The 17760-nt window shown below is 41.6% G+C and overlaps 1 protein-coding gene across 5 annotated transcripts in view; it reads right to left on the bottom strand.

Moving 5' to 3' along the window:
* SH3BP2 (SH3 domain binding protein 2) overlaps window positions 1-17760 on the bottom strand; it is a 58745-nt gene that overhangs the window by 2962 nt on the left and 38023 nt on the right. For 4 of the 5 annotated variants that reach the window (XM_025214064.1, XM_006032329.3, XM_006032327.3 and 1 more), the window contains exons 2-12: window positions 11551-11690; window positions 10299-10401; window positions 7865-7982; window positions 7278-7348; window positions 6776-6864; window positions 5576-5644; window positions 4338-5004; window positions 2652-2760; window positions 1676-1731; window positions 508-589; window positions 184-243 (exon numbers count right to left, since the gene is read on the bottom strand). In XM_025214064.1, coding sequence (XP_025069849.1) covers window positions 184-243; window positions 508-589; window positions 1676-1731; window positions 2652-2760; window positions 4338-5004; window positions 5576-5644; window positions 6776-6864; window positions 7278-7348; window positions 7865-7982; window positions 10299-10401; window positions 11551-11686 — 1560 coding nt within the window. In that variant the 5' untranslated portion in view covers window positions 11687-11690. The remainder of the gene's footprint in view (window positions 1-183; window positions 244-507; window positions 590-1675; window positions 1732-2651; window positions 2761-4337; window positions 5005-5575; window positions 5645-6775; window positions 6865-7277; window positions 7349-7864; window positions 7983-10298; window positions 10402-11550; window positions 11691-17760) is intronic. The other variant, XM_014524037.2, reaches the window with a different exon arrangement.

Below are 17760 nucleotides of genomic sequence, written 5' to 3'. Positions count from 1 at the left end.
CTCCGTAATTCCTTAGCTGGAAAGTCCAGATCAAAAGTATTCAGGCTCTGAATCCAGATTTAGGTTTTTTTAAAGTTCAAGTACATTTCCAGGGTGAGGGAACTGGGGTTTAGACCATCTAATTATATATCTAGGAATAAACACCAGAGAGGATCTTTCTATATATATAGCATTGATACCAACCTTTTCAAAGATTCTGTAGTTCCTTACTTTCTCTGTAGACTCATCCCATACAACCAATACCTTTAGAAAGAATGATATATGTTATATTTAATATATTCAGCAAAGAAAACATTATCTTACTGTTCCATTTATTAGTAAGTTGGAGAAAATCAGTTATATTTCCTCAACTGGCCGAGTATCTTAGATCCTCAGAGTTCTGCAAGCTGGTTAGAACAGCTGCTGCTTATATATTTACTTTGCTAAAACCTTTAGCCATCTTCCACTTTGATAGCAATAATTCATCAATTGAAACTTCATTAACCTAAAGATTCTACTACAAGTTACCTTTCCAGGCTTGGTAGATGAATTCCGAATACAATATAATCCATTTTGGGGCTGTCCTCTTGGACTGGTAGTTTTGAACATCCTAAAATAATAGGGTAACTATCAATATCCATTCTGTTTCAAATATCTTACAAATATTTTCTAAGTGGACATGTAATAGAACCTCACTATTCTAACAAGTTCCCTTAGAATTCTTGAACAGTTAACATATTGGGATGTAGTAGTATTATAGAGACTTTATTCAGAAAGCTGAAAAACGAGAAAATCTCTGCGCTCTCTCTGGTTTGCTGTATAGCCTTGAAAACATTAAAAATTCTGTCTCCATTTCCCAGTCTGTATCTCCCAACCTGTCATGGGTGCTGTAAGGAACATTCACAAATATCTGACCATAATTTAGGACTTAAAGACTGAATTCAGTAGTCATATAGGTGCTGACTGGTAGAAAATTGTAGGTTTTTGTTACAAAACATTGAAGCAAGTTATCTGTAAGTCAAATCACCTATTATTCCTCTCCCATTTGTCATTAAAACTGCAAGCTTCTCCAAACACAGAACACTGCCCCACAAGAGAGATTCAAAGTCAGCAAGTGGATACTACTGAAAATAAATCACAAGTGCAGTTTCTTAAAAATGTTCCCATCAGCAACCTACAGGTTGGACTTTGCAGAACCAAGACAATATAATTCACCTTTTACTCACTAGCAGCAGTCTCTCCAAAGATCACCCACAGAATTAGGGTGATGTCTATTGTTTGGATCTCTGTCTGTTGGGGTCTAACACCATCAAAATCATGTGAGATGGTCATTTGGCAATGGCAAGTGGGGAGCTGTGGTTCAAACAGTGACCTAAAGATTAAAAAGCTCTCTAGCTTTCTACTAGATCTCTACCATGTCTAGCAGCCTGGAAAGGCACCTCCGATAGCCCAATTATTCTACATAGGTCACATTTGTTATTAAATAGTTTATATAGCTAATTATGTATTACTTTGTTGAAGGTAACAGTTTTCAGTTTAAAAGAACTGCTGTATTATCTATAACTAGTGAAAAGTGACTTTTAGTAGAAATCTCAACTTTATTTGCTCATCTTTTCTCTCACTAAATGAACTCCCTGGACTGTAGGTTCTGCTTATTGAGCATTAGTAACATTTTTAAACAAACAGTTAAATTTACCTTTCAACATCAGTAGATTCAGAAGTATTAACAAATATTGAATTAGGCAGCTCAACCTGTTAAGAAAAAAATGGGGTAAAAAATAAAAAGCATAAGTGTGTGTAAAGAAAGAAAAACTGAAATTATCTACATTTCTTAAAAACCCCAAAAGACTGGAGTATCTGCATCTGCAGGGTTTTGGTTTTTTTTTTTTTCCATTTTGCCATATTCCAGCTAGAGTTCTCAAACTCACACCAACATTTTACAAGTACAAGTAGGCAACAGCCACTGTCAACTAGATTTGTTACTGCATCTTTAAAGGGAGGGGAAAGGAAGCCACAAAGTGAGGTGAAAAACACTTCTGCAACATCTCTTAGGCTGTCAGAGAGGGTTACAGTGTGATTTTAGTGATATAAGTTCTGTTATCCACAACCCAGAATCCTACACATGTAGAAATTATAAGATGTAATATAATAGGTGATGGGATGTTTTATCATATCAGGTGAAAGCATGACAATTGAGAAAGAGAAAGATGCTTTGAGAAAGAGAAAGAAACCCTGCCCACTTTCCCCCATCAAATGTTGTTGAAGTTGGCTTGATGAAGTGCAATGAACCACGGATGTGCCAATGCAGGAGAAAAGGTGGAGGACATGGCAAGGAGACTGGCAGGCGGTGAAGACTGCACAGGCTAGATCTGTCCAGTTTCTAGAACTCAGAAGATGATGATGTATAAAGAAATCTACTTGAATAAAATGGAGCAAGAGAAAGGGGCTCTTTGCTAGTGAGAGTCAAACTGTTGGAGCCAGCCAGCCAGCATGGAATAGCTAGAGTAGGTGTAAGATTGCATTGCATCTCTCAAATCCAGCTGCTGCAGAAACAGTACACTTAAGCAAAGCCATCCACTTTTTTATCAGAGACCTGGCTCAAGGCTAAATATACAACTCCACAAACAGAAGAAAGTGTTCTCTTTGGCAATGTACCATCTACTTGAACTTACTTTTTCATAGTCTTCATCAGAATCTTCTTCAGAGTGGTTTTGCTTTGAGGTTATAGCTGGTTTTTCAAATGAGAAGCTACGGAAACTTTGTCCATCTGGTGGTGATCTCCTAGTAGAAACAGACCAAAAACTGAAGGATATTTCTATAGGAAAGTCATAAAGAGGGCAACAGAAATAGATCCCAAATACTAGTTTCAGTAGCATCCTATTTGTCCTTTAACAAATCTTGATTATTCGCTCTTCAAGGCTGTTGAGCAACATGATGGACGCAGAGACTTTCATCTCCCCAAGCACCCTTGTGCGTCTTACAAAGAAGGTCCTTGTGTTGAAGTATACATTCCATGACTCAGAGAGCCTGAAGCTTACCTTCAATTTTTAAATGAAACCTAAGGCTCTATTGTGTCTTTAAAGACAGCCCAAACAGATGCACACAATTTTATTTTAGGTGGCCTAGTTCTTATTCTTAAAACATTTCCAATAACCATAGTTTCTTGCAAAGTTTTAAAATATTGGACAGTTCACACTATAAGCAAAATTACTAATTCTAAACAGATACGTTCATCCCCTGAAGACATTAGAGAAATATTGTAAAACTGCCAGCCATGTTATTTAGTGAAGTAATGTTTAAGTCACGATCCATGTCTACACAAAAGTGATTTTTATCTGCTTCACATGCACACTCCCAGATTAACTTAAATTGAGAAACTAAGAGTTGGCTTAGTTGCTATGCTTAACACAGCAAAAAAATGTAACTTAAGTAACATCGCAGAACTGGAAGGAGAGCAGAAATAACTGATGACTTGGATGCTATGAACCAGTTGTCAGACATTATTTAGGATTATAGGAAAGTAGGGCTGGAAGGACTTCAAGGGGTAATCTAGTTCAGCCCCCTGCTCAGGGCAGGATCATCTTTGACTAAAACATCCTAGTCAAACATCTGTCTAATTCAAAGGCACCCAACGTTTCAGCCCTATGGACCAGTTAAGTGGCATGGGGTCAGTCTGCAGGCCAGATCCCACAGAGTGTTGGCATGTGGGGTCAGTCCACAGCTGTGATCCCACACACCCGGATCCAGCTGCAGAGCAACCCTGCATGCTAACATGATGTAGCATGCAGGAACACATTATTTGGCCTAAAAGACTCCCTGTAGGTTCAGAAATTTGGCAGCAAGGTAGCAGCAATTAATGCTGCCACTGCTCTCCCATTGCCAAATTTCTGGACCTGTGGGATGGATCTGGCCTGCAGGCTGGCGGCTAAGCACCACTCAATACTCTAACCTTCTCTTGAAAATTTCCAGGGATGGAGATTCCACAATGTCTCTAGGGAGCCTGGCCAATGCTTAATCAGTCTCTCAGTCAGAAAGTTCCTTCTAATCGCTAATCTACATTTCTTCTGCTGCAGCTTGGAAGCCTTTGCTCCTAGTCCTGTCCCCTACAGCCACAAAGATAAAGAGTTCAGAGAGAGACTTTTGAAATCACCCTTCAGGTATTTAAAGACTATTTTCTAATCTCTCCCTCAGTCTTCTAGCTCTTTCAACCTTTCCTCATAAGGCAAGTGTCCCAGGCCTCTAATCATTTTTGTCACTTTTTCTAATTTGCCCATATCTTTCTTCAAATACAGGGCCCAAAACTGGACACAGTACTCCTGGTAAGGTAAACATGCAGTAGGAAACTGGGCAATACTTACTGTAACTGAGGAAGCACAGCCTTCTCTGGTTTAGGTTTGATTCCAGGTATGGGTGGCGGATGGCCGGGCACAGGCAGCTGGTGGCCAAATAGGGATGGAGGGTGGCCAGGCAGAGGTGGCGGATGGCTGGGTAAAGGCGGCTTAGGCAGCACTTGTGGCACAAACAGTCCAGGCTTGCCAAGTTCTTTGGGCACTTTGATCTCAATTGGCTTCTCAGACAAATGCGCTATTTTGGGTTTGTTGCCTGGTAATGGAGGTGGGGTCAATTGGGAAAGGCTTAAACTTTTGAGTTTCTCACATCCTTCTGGAGTGGCAAAAACATGGCCAATAGGCAGAGGTTCTGGTGATGGTGAACAGCTGTCTTTGTTGAAGGCACCCTTTTTGAAATGAGGTATGGGGGGAAGAGGTGGCGGCGCATCGCTCATCCTCCTGTTTGATGGCTGCATCTTGAGATTAGGCTCAGCTCTGCAGTGCAGCTGGGATTCCCTCATGTGCAAGAAGTCCTCAGATTTTATATCGGGCAAGCTTCTTTTAGGTGGAGGAGGAGGAGGAAGTTGGGGCCCAGTGGATTTGCCAGGAAAAGAGCGTGCCCTCGATTCTGTGTAAGCAGCTTTTCTGATGTGAGGAACTGGTGGTGGTGGGTAGGCTGGTGGGAGGACCATGTTATCTGGTGAAGAAAAGCCCCACAACATAGAAAATTAAACTGAATAAATCAATGAGATTTCCCCCCACTCAGTTAAGTAGAAATTTCCTGTAAGGTATTTCTAGGGCATAAATCTTCATCTGGTATGTCACTGCTACCAACTCTGAACTGTCATACCCAATTCTGGACTTTATCAGTGCTGAATCTTACAGTTTTTACTCAGACAAATCACATTTAATGGTACCAAGAGCTCTGCCATTGTTAAAACAGAAGGAATGGACTCTATGTAAAAGCCAGGACTATGGTTAAAGGAATCCATTCTTTTGAGAGATCTACAGAGAAACAGACTTTGCACCTTGTCGACCATGACGAACACCACACTTCTTTGAGGATCTAAAGCATCCTCCATTGCTACTAATTTCAATAGGAAATTAACTATCAATTATAAATTAACGCATTATGACACCTGTACTTCTTACTTGTTCATTACTTTATTTGCCTACAGGGCTCTTTGTACCATCAAGTTGAAATACCCGTCTATAGATATTTTTCTCACGGATGACACCTTTATTCAAGATCTTTGAATATCACTTACCATCTGGTTTCAACAAGTCTGAAGTATCTGGTTGCAAGTAAGATTCTTCATCCTCTTCCTGGTCATAGTCTGCAAGTAAAAATAAATGTGTTAAATACTAAGCAGCAGTCATGGGGACTAAGTCACAGCAACATGCATTTGGTGCTTTCTGTTAAAAAAGGAAATAATTTTTCACTATGAACCTGGGTTAGGAAGGCAGAAGCTCACTCTCTCTCCTTAATATAGCTAGCTCACAGAAGTACCACACATCCCTTCCAGTCCCTTGAACGAAAGAAAGCAAAAAAGAATAAAATGCTGAAACTGGTGTTAAAATGAATCCCAAGGATCCTGGTAATGTTGGATTGGAAGCGTTGTTATCCAACACGTTTTTTGGCCAGGTAATCAGCCACTGACATGTGTAAGGTATCCCAGGAAGCCCACAGGATTTCAGTAGGTCTACCTTTTTAACGTGAACCACCTACAGCAAGGGCAGCCATAGACCTTGGGGGAAAAGTGAACTCTTGGGGACTCCACAGAGGGCAGGGAAGTTGCAAAAGTCTCCATGTGTCATTTTTGAGTCCAAGTCCCACTGAATTCCACACACAGGCACTATTAAAAACATTTCCCTCTTTACTGTAGCTGGTCTATAGGCCCCTAAGAATAACTTGTTCCTTTCCTAGCTGTGAGAAGATAAAATAACAATGTAATGACTTTTGGTGTTAAGACTTTCAGAACACACATTTAAGCAATTAAAGCTTTATGTAGGCACCATGAAAATAAAGGGAACTTGATATCATAGTCAAATGTAATAGAGATCATTAGCATTCTTGTGCCACAAAGGGAGACAAGCCTCAAATGTTTGTGTCACCCAACCTTTTGCCAGATTGATTGACCAGGCATAAAACAAATGACTAAGTATGAGCCTAATACTAAAGTATGTAGTACATTTCTGAGCTTCTTCAGCTGCTGCCACTTTCACTAAGGGTTTACAGTGCTGGCCTCATATGCATTCCCTAGTCTACATTTACTGGAGCCAACCACACATCATGATAGCAGGCATTAGTACATTACTGCTGCAAACACAGCCAAATGATTCTTATGCTATGTGAGCTATCTGCTACAAATCTAGAGTGCCACGGGAAGAGGGAGCAATCAAAAAGTTTCACTTATTGACAGGGGAAGGGATAGAGGAGGGGCACTTATCCAAGATTAAATCCTCACCTTCATTTTCTGTGGAATGATGAGAGTATTTGATATCAACAGGACGTTCAACTGAGCCATAGAAACTGTCTGCATCAGAACCAGAATCACTATAAAATGAAAAGCGAATAAGTATCAGCTGAGCATGCACCATTGCCTGATAGGTATTCATTCTACAATGAGAGATCCAGGTTAGTAGCACTTAAGCAATTGCCGGGGTAGACCCCGGAAAGGAGCCAAGAAAAAATAACCATATTCATTTTCCAATTAAGAGTCAAATAAATTGTTTTACACTTAAAAATTCTTGTGAAATTGATATTTTAAATACTCTTCACAAAGGATTATTTTATTTTTTGTGTGGTGTCCTGAGTCAGCTGTTGCTGGCAATCACTACACCTGTTATTATTTGCTGCTAAACAATGATTTTTATTTTACCAGCTGCAAAACCCCCCCCAGAAAGCAACCTTATCAAGGGCAAACGTAAGAATGAGCAAAGTAATGGTATGATTAAACAGATGCATACCTGAACTCTACTATTGTTTCCTTCTTCTCATGATAATGATCTATTTCCCTCCTCAGTGAGAGCATCCAGCTCTGAAAAAGTAACAAACACAAAAATCAGCTGCCTTCTGCAAGGTTAGAGGTGCCAGCATACCAGTATTTACCTGCCTGCCTCAAGGGGATGCTGTGAAGTTTTACAGTTAATGTGCTTTGAACAAAGGTCTATAATACAGTCTAAAAATACCTCTAATTACTGAACTTAATGTAACATCCTCTCAAATACCCATTTAAAGCTAGGTCACTTATGTTATACATGGGACAGAAATTCCATACAGTGATGCTATTATTTATGAAAGTTTTTACAGAATTTATATCTTGATCACCCCTAAAGACATCCAGCACATCCAGAACACTGGTTCTAGCTATTCCCTGAATTGGGTGCCAATACCTGGATGAGCACAATAATGAGAATGGGCTTCTCTGGAAATCATGGCCCTCAAGAGCCAAGCACCCACACTTCATTGATGTTGGAGTATCTCATTCTCTTCAGATCCTTTGAAAATTGCAGATTAATTCCCCCATTCCTTATCTCCTCCAACAGAAATTTACCTTTCTTTCATCTTCAGAGGAGGCAGAAAAGAACCAGGTTCTGTGCTTCTTGCTAATGTGAACCAACTTGAAAGGGAACACATTGCTTGATGTTGTCTCCTCAGCTGCCCGCATAACCCTGGGCACCAGAAAGCAGGGTAAAAAGCTAAGTCAATGCAGTTTGCTTTGTTAGGCAGGTAAAAAGATGCTTACAGTTCAAATGGCCCTTTGGGCAAGTTTGCCCAAAGTAAAAATAAGTCAAATACACAGGAACGTTTATACCAGGAAAACAGAGGAACAGGTAGAGCCAACAGAGAGGCCTTTCACTAACCAAATCACAGAAAGCATGGACACGTCAGTTTGTAAACATGTTGCCTTAAACATGTTTATTATAGCATTTTACCAAAGTAAGTTATTGCTTCAACTTCATAGCATGAAGGTATCTGTGCAGCCATGCTCCTCATTTCAGGAGTCCACAATAATAGACAACATGGGACAATCCCAACGGCTTTTCCATGAACAAAAAGGGACAACCAAAGTTAACATCACCCTTCGTTTTGCTTCTTCACTTATTTCAGTGGGCAACCATGCTTTTAAAGCAATGCACCTACTGCAGCTTAATGCATATAATCCAGTCTTTCAGCAACCGGGTTAAATTCAGTTTCTGTCCTTCCTCTCCCTTCCAGGTATGTCCTCACTCTCAAGTGAGAGAGACCCCCTAAGGAAATTATTTACAGATTTACAATACAGGAGTTTGGGAGTTAAAAAAGAACAGACTGGAGCTTTAAGTGGTAACACTTTTTTTCAGAGTATCCCAAGTTGTTTATTCAGCATAAGCCACAGGGAACTTTGATTAGGGTTTCCCCCTCTCCCTTTTTAAATGCCAGTTTCCTTCTCCAGGAACGACCCACGTGGTAGAAACCTTTAGACACAGTGGATTTTGAACCTTGGAGACAGACTGCCAGAAGTGCCTGGCTCTCCATGCAGGCACCTAACCAAGCTGAACATTTCGGAAGCTCCGCCAACAAATAGCTGCTGCTGAGGGGACTGCGGGATACCGAAAGTCTAGGCATAGATCTTTCTCAAGTCCCCATCTGAATTCTGATCTCTAGGCTATACTTTGATGAGAGTCTGCATATCGCCAATTCGAGTGGCAAAAGCAGGATGTCATCGTCTCATTTCACGGCATAAGGAAGTTGATGTAGGAAATACCCAAGATTTGTCAGCACTGGTGTTAACAATTAGTAATTTAGCAGACAGTCACTACTAAACCCAATGCCCCTTGTACTCTTATACCTCTTATGCCTGAGGAGACCAAAGATCCACTAAAGGGCCTAGGTCCTGTTTTCGGTCATCAGCATTGAAATGACAGTTGTGCACACATTTTCTTAGGTTCTAAACTCTTGTGCAGCCCTAGCCACAACATGACACTAATTCTCCATTAGGGCTTTTGTGGATCACCATAATACAGATGTATAAATCAATAAGACAACCCCTAGGGCTTGCAGATGCAATAAACAAGGGTATTAAATCACTTCCAAATTTCAATTTAGGTAACTTAATTCTGCTTATATAAATTCTCCCTCTCAAGGGAGCAGGGAAGAGATTTTCCTACTTCTGCCCTTCAAGTCATCTACAAACGCTATGCTCTGTTGAGCTGCCACATTACTTTGGGCAAAACCATCTCCATAGGTAAATCTATTAGGAAAGCAGTGCATTTCAGATTCTGTATCTAGGAGATCTTTCGTTGGTAGCTACTAGAGCACTATTTTTCTAAATCAACCAATTTATCTAAAAAGTTGTAAACATGTGTTATGCAATGCGTTCACAGCAATTAAAATCTAACAGTACTGGATAACTTGAAAAAAACTAGTGCTAATAAAAGATTTATTGTCACCAATTTAAAAAGCAAACATTTAAACTGATTTGTTTAGTGCCCTATTGAAAGTGAAAAAACCCCACAGGATCCAGCACTATTGCTACAAACCTTTATGGCGACTATGCAATTGTAAAAGCACGTGACAAAATCATTTATTCAGATAGCATACTGTTAACAATTTCCAGCTTTCAAAAAACACTTGGATGCCTATCTTGCTGGGATCATTTGATCCCTGCCGACTTCCTGCCCGTTGGGCAGGGGGCTGGACCCAATAATCTTGCGAGGTCCCTTCCATCCCTAATATCTATGAAATCTATGAAAGACAACCCCAAAATTCCTTTGCAAACTGCTTTATCACCTCCAGAGTCCTATCCAAGGTAAGAGAAGTGACTAAATAGCAGGATCTTTAGTGAAATGCAACTGACTGTTTAATATCCCTGAAGTAAGGCATAATTGAGAAACTCTGCACATCCATATTTAGTTTTCTCCAAGTCAAAGTTGACTTAATTGGAAGTAAAAACTTTGGTTCCATTGCTAAATGAAAGGAATCTGTGTCAAGCAAGCATTGCTACTCACCTGTTGTACCCATTTAGAGAGAAAGCACCCTGTGGAGATGCAGATGTGCTGCTCTTAAAGTAGTAAATACATCCCTCATGGATAATCACAAACCTCAGTGGCCCTTACAAGAGAAAGGAAAGAGAGGAAAGGTCAACTAGTTACTAAGCACTTTAACAACAAATCTGGTCAGAACCTCTTAACTCAAGATGTTAAAAATGACTTCAACTAGCCGAGTGATAGCTGACTAACAACAAACCATACGGCATCACAGTCATTTTGTATGTCTACAGAACGCTGTGCAATGTCAGGCCTCTTAAATGAAGAGAGCACTCTTTTGAGAAAAGCAAGAGGCAATATAGAGGATGCAAGACTTTGCTAGTGAGGAAAGCACCAGTAGGAGACTGCAACACAAAAACACATCTGAAGTAGAAAGAGAGATGTCAACACCACCAGCTTTTCCTTGGAAAAAATCCACACCTCTAGACAGTGCCTAAATTACAAGATGTTGACACCGACTCCAAAATCAAAATACACTTCCTGCTCTAACTGAAGCATTTTCAGAACTGGCAATAAAACTCATCCATTTAATAGTTTAAAGAACAAATTTGAGCATTCCTCCCCTCCTTGTCTGAAAGAATGTCATTCTTTTTGTTGCAATCAAATTATGTTTCTATGGGAAACATGAAGTGAAAATAATGTAAATAAAACTCTCAGCCATTAATTTCTTCATTTAAAGCTTTGTTCCAAAAGCAATTCCTGTTATTAACCATACCCTATTCTTTAGGATGAGAATTTCCATGTTACAGACAGTGGTAAGAGGCCTGGGGTTGGGGAAAGGTATAGCTTCAGTATAGAACAACAGATTTGATGCATTCCAATCTAAACAGGTAGATAGTTATGGCTCCCTTCTGAAAAGGGAGGCGCAAAAGGTTGACATAAGTGGGGAGAGAACATAGATACATTTTTTGCAATGTTATTTTTGGAAGTCTTAACAAAAGAACCGAACTAGTGGAAAGAAAAGTGTGCCCACTGCTCCCACCGTGAGGTTTAATCTTTTGACGCAACCCTCTCCCCCACAAAAATTGATGCATTGGGAATGGATTAATTAATTCATTAATATTATTTCAGTAAAATGAAGTCCACTACAGACAAACCAAGTGAAAAAGGGGCTTTATTATTGACTCATTTAACACTAAATGCCTAATATATATCACAGCCCACAAGCACAACCAACAAGTTTTAGCCCCATTAATATCTACTCCAAACTTACATTTCATAATTGGCAGCTGCGTGCCTCCTTTCTTGTGTAGGTATCCAGACTTGGAAACCCCTCCGGGCATTGTCAGTAGGTTCTGGGCTCCAATCGCCTTCATTGGGACTGGCCAACACTGTTCTTCTGAGGCCATTATTCTGCAGTTTAGAAAGAAAAGAAATAGTTTGTTCTGTGTAGCTTGCTTTAAGGAAGCAGTCTGCAAAACATGTTTAAGGAAATAACTAATATGATCTACCAGCCAAGTGCCATAAATAAGTACCCATCTCACAGATTCCAGGAAGCTTGAAGTGTATTAAAACAAATAATGCAAAAAGTCCCAGTTTATTTTTCTCCGTGTCATATAAGTGACAGCCAGTTACCAGAAATTAAAGAGACTAACTTAATATTATATCAACAGGCATCATAAAAATATATACATAACCCTTCCCCAACCGTATATTTTTATAAAATTTACCACCAAATCAACTACATAAAATGACAACAGCATGCCACCTTAATGGCATGATTCTTTGCACTAAAGGGTTAAAATGCCCCCTATAGAGAAAATGACATTGGGCCTGAAGTGTGTGTCCCTCCTTTCCCACTTATCAGTCAGTTGTGCCGTTATAGTTATAAATAGGAGTGTGCATTATGTAGCACTGTTTTCAGTGGAGCAAGCACCATGGTAAGGATATGCTCAAACGTGGGTGCATTCCCTTTTGATACATACACATTAACGATTGATGCCAAGCAGCACCAGGTACCTTAGCAATTATCGCTATTTCTACTCTCTCATTTAATGCATTTTACAAGCTACACTGAATATTAGGATCTTAAGGACTAATTTTATCAGTCTGGTATGTTACAAAGAGACCCTTCTTTCTTCAAATACAAATAAAAGGCATTATAACGGGTTTGGTTAAAGCCTGTAATTATGCTGTTCAAAGAAAATTCCTCCACGAACTGAAGAAAAACTCTGACCTTCACATACAATGCTCCATTATGCTCAGGTCACTACTGAGGACCTCTGCTGGTGAGAGCAGGACTAACATTCCTCAATACTGAAGTCTAGAGACAGGAACAACATTGCTCTAGAACAGGAGTGGGCAATTATTTGGGCCCAAGGGACATGTAGGGAGTTTTGATGAGCTGGTGAGGCGAGCCAACACTCCCTTCCCCACTGCGCAACAACTCACCAAGACACCCTATGGGGCTTTGGGTGGGCGAGGAGCAGTGTTCGGGAGTGGGCCAGGCATGATCAGCTGCCTGCACGCCCTGCTGGGGGGGAGGTGAAGAGGGCGAGTGCATGTGTGTTGGGGGGGAGCCTGCCTGGGAGCCAGCTGAGGGTGAGGAGAAGAAGATGCAGCAGAGCTCGCCTGCTCAGCAGCTGACCCCGCAGCACTCTACATGGGGCTGAGCCCCATCGGGGGGAAACCTGTGCCGTGCTCCTGCCCACACCTGCTGGCCCCGGCCACTGTGCAGCTTCTGGTGGGGCTGTTCCCAGTGCAGCTGCAGGAAGCCAAGCTCACATTGTCACTGGGAGGCAATGGAAGCAGAGCAGCACTCAGCCAGCTGCAGCCACACTGGGAACAGCTCCAGAGGCCTGGTGCGTAGGCTGGGGTTGTCCTGCTCTCCTTGCCTCCAGCTCCAGCTCCAGCTGATGCTCCAGTCCCTGCTGTGTCGTGCTGTTCCAGGTGGGAAACAGCAGCTGGGTGGCTCTTGCTCAGTGCAAGGAGCTCTGGCTCCAGCTCCCGGCTGCCCCCCCTGCTCTGCCTGGCCACAGGTGGCCACTCATTGCACTGCCCAGGTGCAGCAGCAGGGAGGTGGCTGGGATCTGGAGCCAGAGCTCCACATGCTGGGTAGGAGCTACCCGGCTGAAGCTTCCCGCCTGCCCGCAGCGGTGCAGCACAGCAGTGATGGGGCAGGGGGCGAGGGGAGCAGAACAGCCTGCTGGCCTGGGAACCAGCCAGTGCATGCAGCTTCTGGTGGAGCTGTTCCTAGCGTGGCTTCAGTCAGTCAGGAGCTTCTCTGTTCCCCTTGCCTCCAGCAGCAGCTCCTCCTTCTGCTCCTGGACCTGTGCTCCAGGCAGGCTGAGGGAAGAGGGGGCAGCAATGCTTCAGCTGGGCGGCTCCCACTAGAAGCGAGAGGAGCGGAGCAGCATCCAGCCAGCTGCGGTCACACTCGCAACCGTCCCACCAGAAGCTGTGCGCTGGCTGGATCCAGAGCACCACCGGGGCAGCTGTGAGCCAGATCCAGGCTGTGGGCTTTATTTTGCTGACCCCTGCTCTAGAAGCCGAGAAAAGGAACCAAAATGTATATTCTCACATTTGCCACCTCCTTCCCGCCCAAAATACCAATATAGGTAGTTTATAAATACTGGAGTCTGAGAACCTGCTACACACAAGGCACCCATGTCGTTTCCCTAAGACATTTGGTTCCTCCAACCTAGGGTGACTCACAGCTTCCATTATGAAAAGAGCAAGTAGCAGAGTTTCTCAGTGACTCATTGCTGTAGTACAGTACATATTCACAGGAGATACAACAGGAAAACAGAGAAGCAAGTTCCTTTCCATACTGGTTTTCTGATCAAACCAAGCCATTAAACATTCTTTCCATGCCTGTTACATAAAATCCTAATTGCTCTGAAGCAAAGGAAATCTAGTCTTTTAAGACAGTGGAGGTGATATTAAAGCAAGAGGTGGTGCATCTCACAGTACCCTATTGAATTCCTTGTCAGAAAAGGACAGTAGAGAATTGCACCATGTGCTTTCTACCCCTAGTTTACCGGTTAGAATCCACTCTAACCAGTATAGCACCCCCAAGTCCCCCGCCTACATTTCAGGTATTTATGAGAAGTCGCACAACCTGAGGCTCTCCTTTGTTTCACTCGCCAGGCCTCTCTTGCCCTCCTGTGCTCCATGACACCTCTCTCTCCCTGGTCTCACCACTTCTACCCCCTCACATCAAATGTTCCCCAGTCACCTCAGCTGGGATCTCCCAGAGACTCTTCTTGAAAGAGTTTATAGTCCACATTGTTCTCCTTTCCCTTTGAATCTCTACTTGCCTCTTCTACTGAGGTTGTCACTTCCACATCCTACTTCCCCTGAGGCAGTGACAAATCAACTTATGAATTAAAAACTAGAGCAGTCTCTAAAATTGAAGAGGAATACATGGATGTTTAAGGGAGAACACTACACAAGTGTTTTGGGTCACAAATGTCAAGATAAGCAGGTGCCTTAAGAATGAGCTAAGTTGCTTTCCAAAGCACTCATTAAATTTATCCATTAATGATAAGTTAGTAAAATTTTACTCTTTCATGACTGATTTAAATTTCCTTCTGATGAAGAGAATGCTGCATTTATGCATATTTGTTTCAGTTGTCTAGTGTTACTTGCCTACAGAGGCTAGACAAATCAAGCTGAATTTTAGGCCTATTTTTTTTTTTGTTAGGAAGGGAAGATAAAATAGGGGAAGTGGGTACAATATTTAAGACTCAAACCAAATACAACAAAAAAGGCTAACCCATTCGGATTCTGTAACCTGCGCTAAGTTCCACCAGTCCAGAGAGTGGTTCCCCTGGTGCTTCCCATTCACTGAAATAGTTCTTTGGCACATAACTGTATCCTCTCCTACTCCAGCTATAACCAGACCCTCCCCTCTCACCCAACTGATCTGGATCGTTCACGAGCAAATTTGGCCACCTCACTCATACAGGAAACTCTAATAAAAACAACGTATAACCAGGACACAGATACAAACACTTTAAATTGTACTAAGTTACTTAAGTTATTCTTGCAAATCAAAACTAAGTTATATGGCTTTGCTTTCCATACTACAGAAGCTAAAAGATGGATCTGCAGGAAATAGCGCACGCTATTCAGTTGGCAGCAGACTTCTGTGATGACACTGCAAATATGTCAACATTCTGGGAGTTAGTTCTTTTAAAATGAATGACAGTGAAAGGAATTAGTGGACAAAACTTTTCTTTAAAAAAGCTAAAAATCCACACATTTTCTTATTCACAATCAAACAGATTAAAATGTCTTGACATCTGCTTAGGTTAGAAAAGGGAATACTACAATCTGAGTTATACAAGCGTAATTCGGGAGTAAACCCACAGACTTCAGTCAAGTCTCGTGAGTACAACTGATCAAACTTCACATACATCTCCAGGTCAGCTGCCTGAGAATTTTTTTTTCTATTACTATTCCTAATACGGCAGATCCAACATGAAGACAGCACATTAGATCCTCACATTTCATAGACACTATCAAAAAAGTTCTGAAAGCAGGGTCTTTATCATTGCCAACACCACAGATGAGAACAGCAGCTTGACTTCCAAATACCAGCTAAAATCAGCAGTGAAAGCAGCAGGCAGTCTCTGTAAAAACTGAAAGTGTAAGTGCACTTGCTTTAGGATCACTGAAAACAGACAGGTCTCCTCCACCTTGTGGATTTTAGATACTGTCGCACTTCCAAGAAATGCTTGAGTCTACACACCAAGGCAAAAGACTGTGACCACATTCTGATCTTACTCTCCCTCCAATAAAGCCAACACAACTATTCCAGCTGTACAAGGCTAGGGACAGAAATTACACATAGGCCAGTATAACCACTTGGAAACCAATTCAAATCTGTAACGCAACAGAAGTTCAGTGCACATACAGTGCTTTCAAAATGACTGAAATCAGTTTAAGATAAACTTGGATGGATGTAAGCAGATTTAACTGATTTAGGTTGAATCAGCTTACTGACCTTCTGTCTCAGATCCCCTCCAGATTCAAGTTAACTCACAGCCTCCAGCAACCAAGGATGCTTTGCAGCTCTGCAACCCCCCCTTGCAGGCTAGTCTTGGTCCATGCTGTTTGCTCCAGCTGATCAGGGAGGTGTGCTCTAGTGCTCCTCAGCTTCTGGCCTGGGCCACTGCAGGCACGTGGCTGCATTTCCCGAATCAGAAGTGAATGTCTGTTCACTTGCTTATCAATGCCTCAATTCAATCTACGCATTTTAGACTAATCTGCGAAAACTGAATCAATTCAGCCTCAGAGACTTTTTGACCATCTGTACTTTCAACTGAACCAGGACTAGAACATGACCACTTGCAGAGGCTACTTTACTACAAGATACAACAAGAATTTCCTTCAGCTCACCATACTAATTTCTCACAGAAACAACAAGCTTCTTCCCCTAGGCTTGAAATAAAAGAATATTTTTTATAACTTAAATCTAGTTGCTCTCACCAAGCACAAAAAACTATCCACAACAGGAAGTGGCAACTAAAGATATTCATCCTGACAATACAGGATGAGAGCTTCCAAACACACCTGAGACCTTGTTCCTTGCTTCCTTCTTCCAATGAAGTCCCTGTGACAATGCCATGTAAAACAAGAAGATTATGCTGAGCCCTGTTAGTATAGTGGGAAGAAAGATCAGAACAGTATTTACAGGACTTTATTCAGCATTCAGAAGTTCACTTTAAAAGAGCATAGTGTGACCTCCAGGGCCTAGGCCAACTCTATCTATGGCAAAGGGCACGACACATTTGGAAAGCTCCTTCATTTGAAAGGCTAGAAATCAGAAAGTAAGCTTGCAACATTCTTCAAGAAATTAACCAAGCATTGGTGCATTGGGTAGGCCCCAGTCTATAGCACTGATCATTTGACCGTGACTGTAATCATAATGAGTTATTGTGGACAAGAGTATTGCGACAGTGTGTCTGCATCAAAAGCTTGTCAAAGCCATAACAGCAAACAGCTGAAGAAGGATAATGTCATTGACATCATGTTGGCCCCTTGGTTACTGAAGTTCAGCTCGACTAGGGCGAGATTTCTTCAATCATGTTATAACAGCCTTTAGTTACTGAACAAATATGCACAGGGTTGCAAATTTCTGTAGCTGGTATGGCGCTCAAATCAATGACCTAAATCTTATCTAGAAAACAAACCTCATTTTTATCCCTTCCTCAGTTAACCTCTAAAGTTCAAAGTATAGGCACACAGCAGCTGAATTCAATCAAGGGCAGGCAGATTTACACAGTGGGGAAAAAAAAAAAATCCAAAAGACAACACTGCCCTTGAATAAAATTTGGAACATATTGCAGAAAAACAAATGATCACTTCTGGCCTTAAAACTCTATTATGTTGCAAAGATATTTGCTCTAAATTAAAAACATATGTAAACTGATTAGCAGCTTAATGCCTTGCAGAATGACTTCTTAAGTGCCCCAGT

This window comes from Alligator sinensis, unplaced genomic scaffold (assembly GCF_000455745.1).
Source record: "Alligator sinensis unplaced genomic scaffold, ASM45574v1 scaffold1094_1, whole genome shotgun sequence".
Classification (NCBI taxonomy): Eukaryota; Metazoa; Chordata; order Crocodylia; family Alligatoridae; genus Alligator; species Alligator sinensis.
This window is presented reverse-complemented; position numbering and strand designations above follow the sequence as displayed.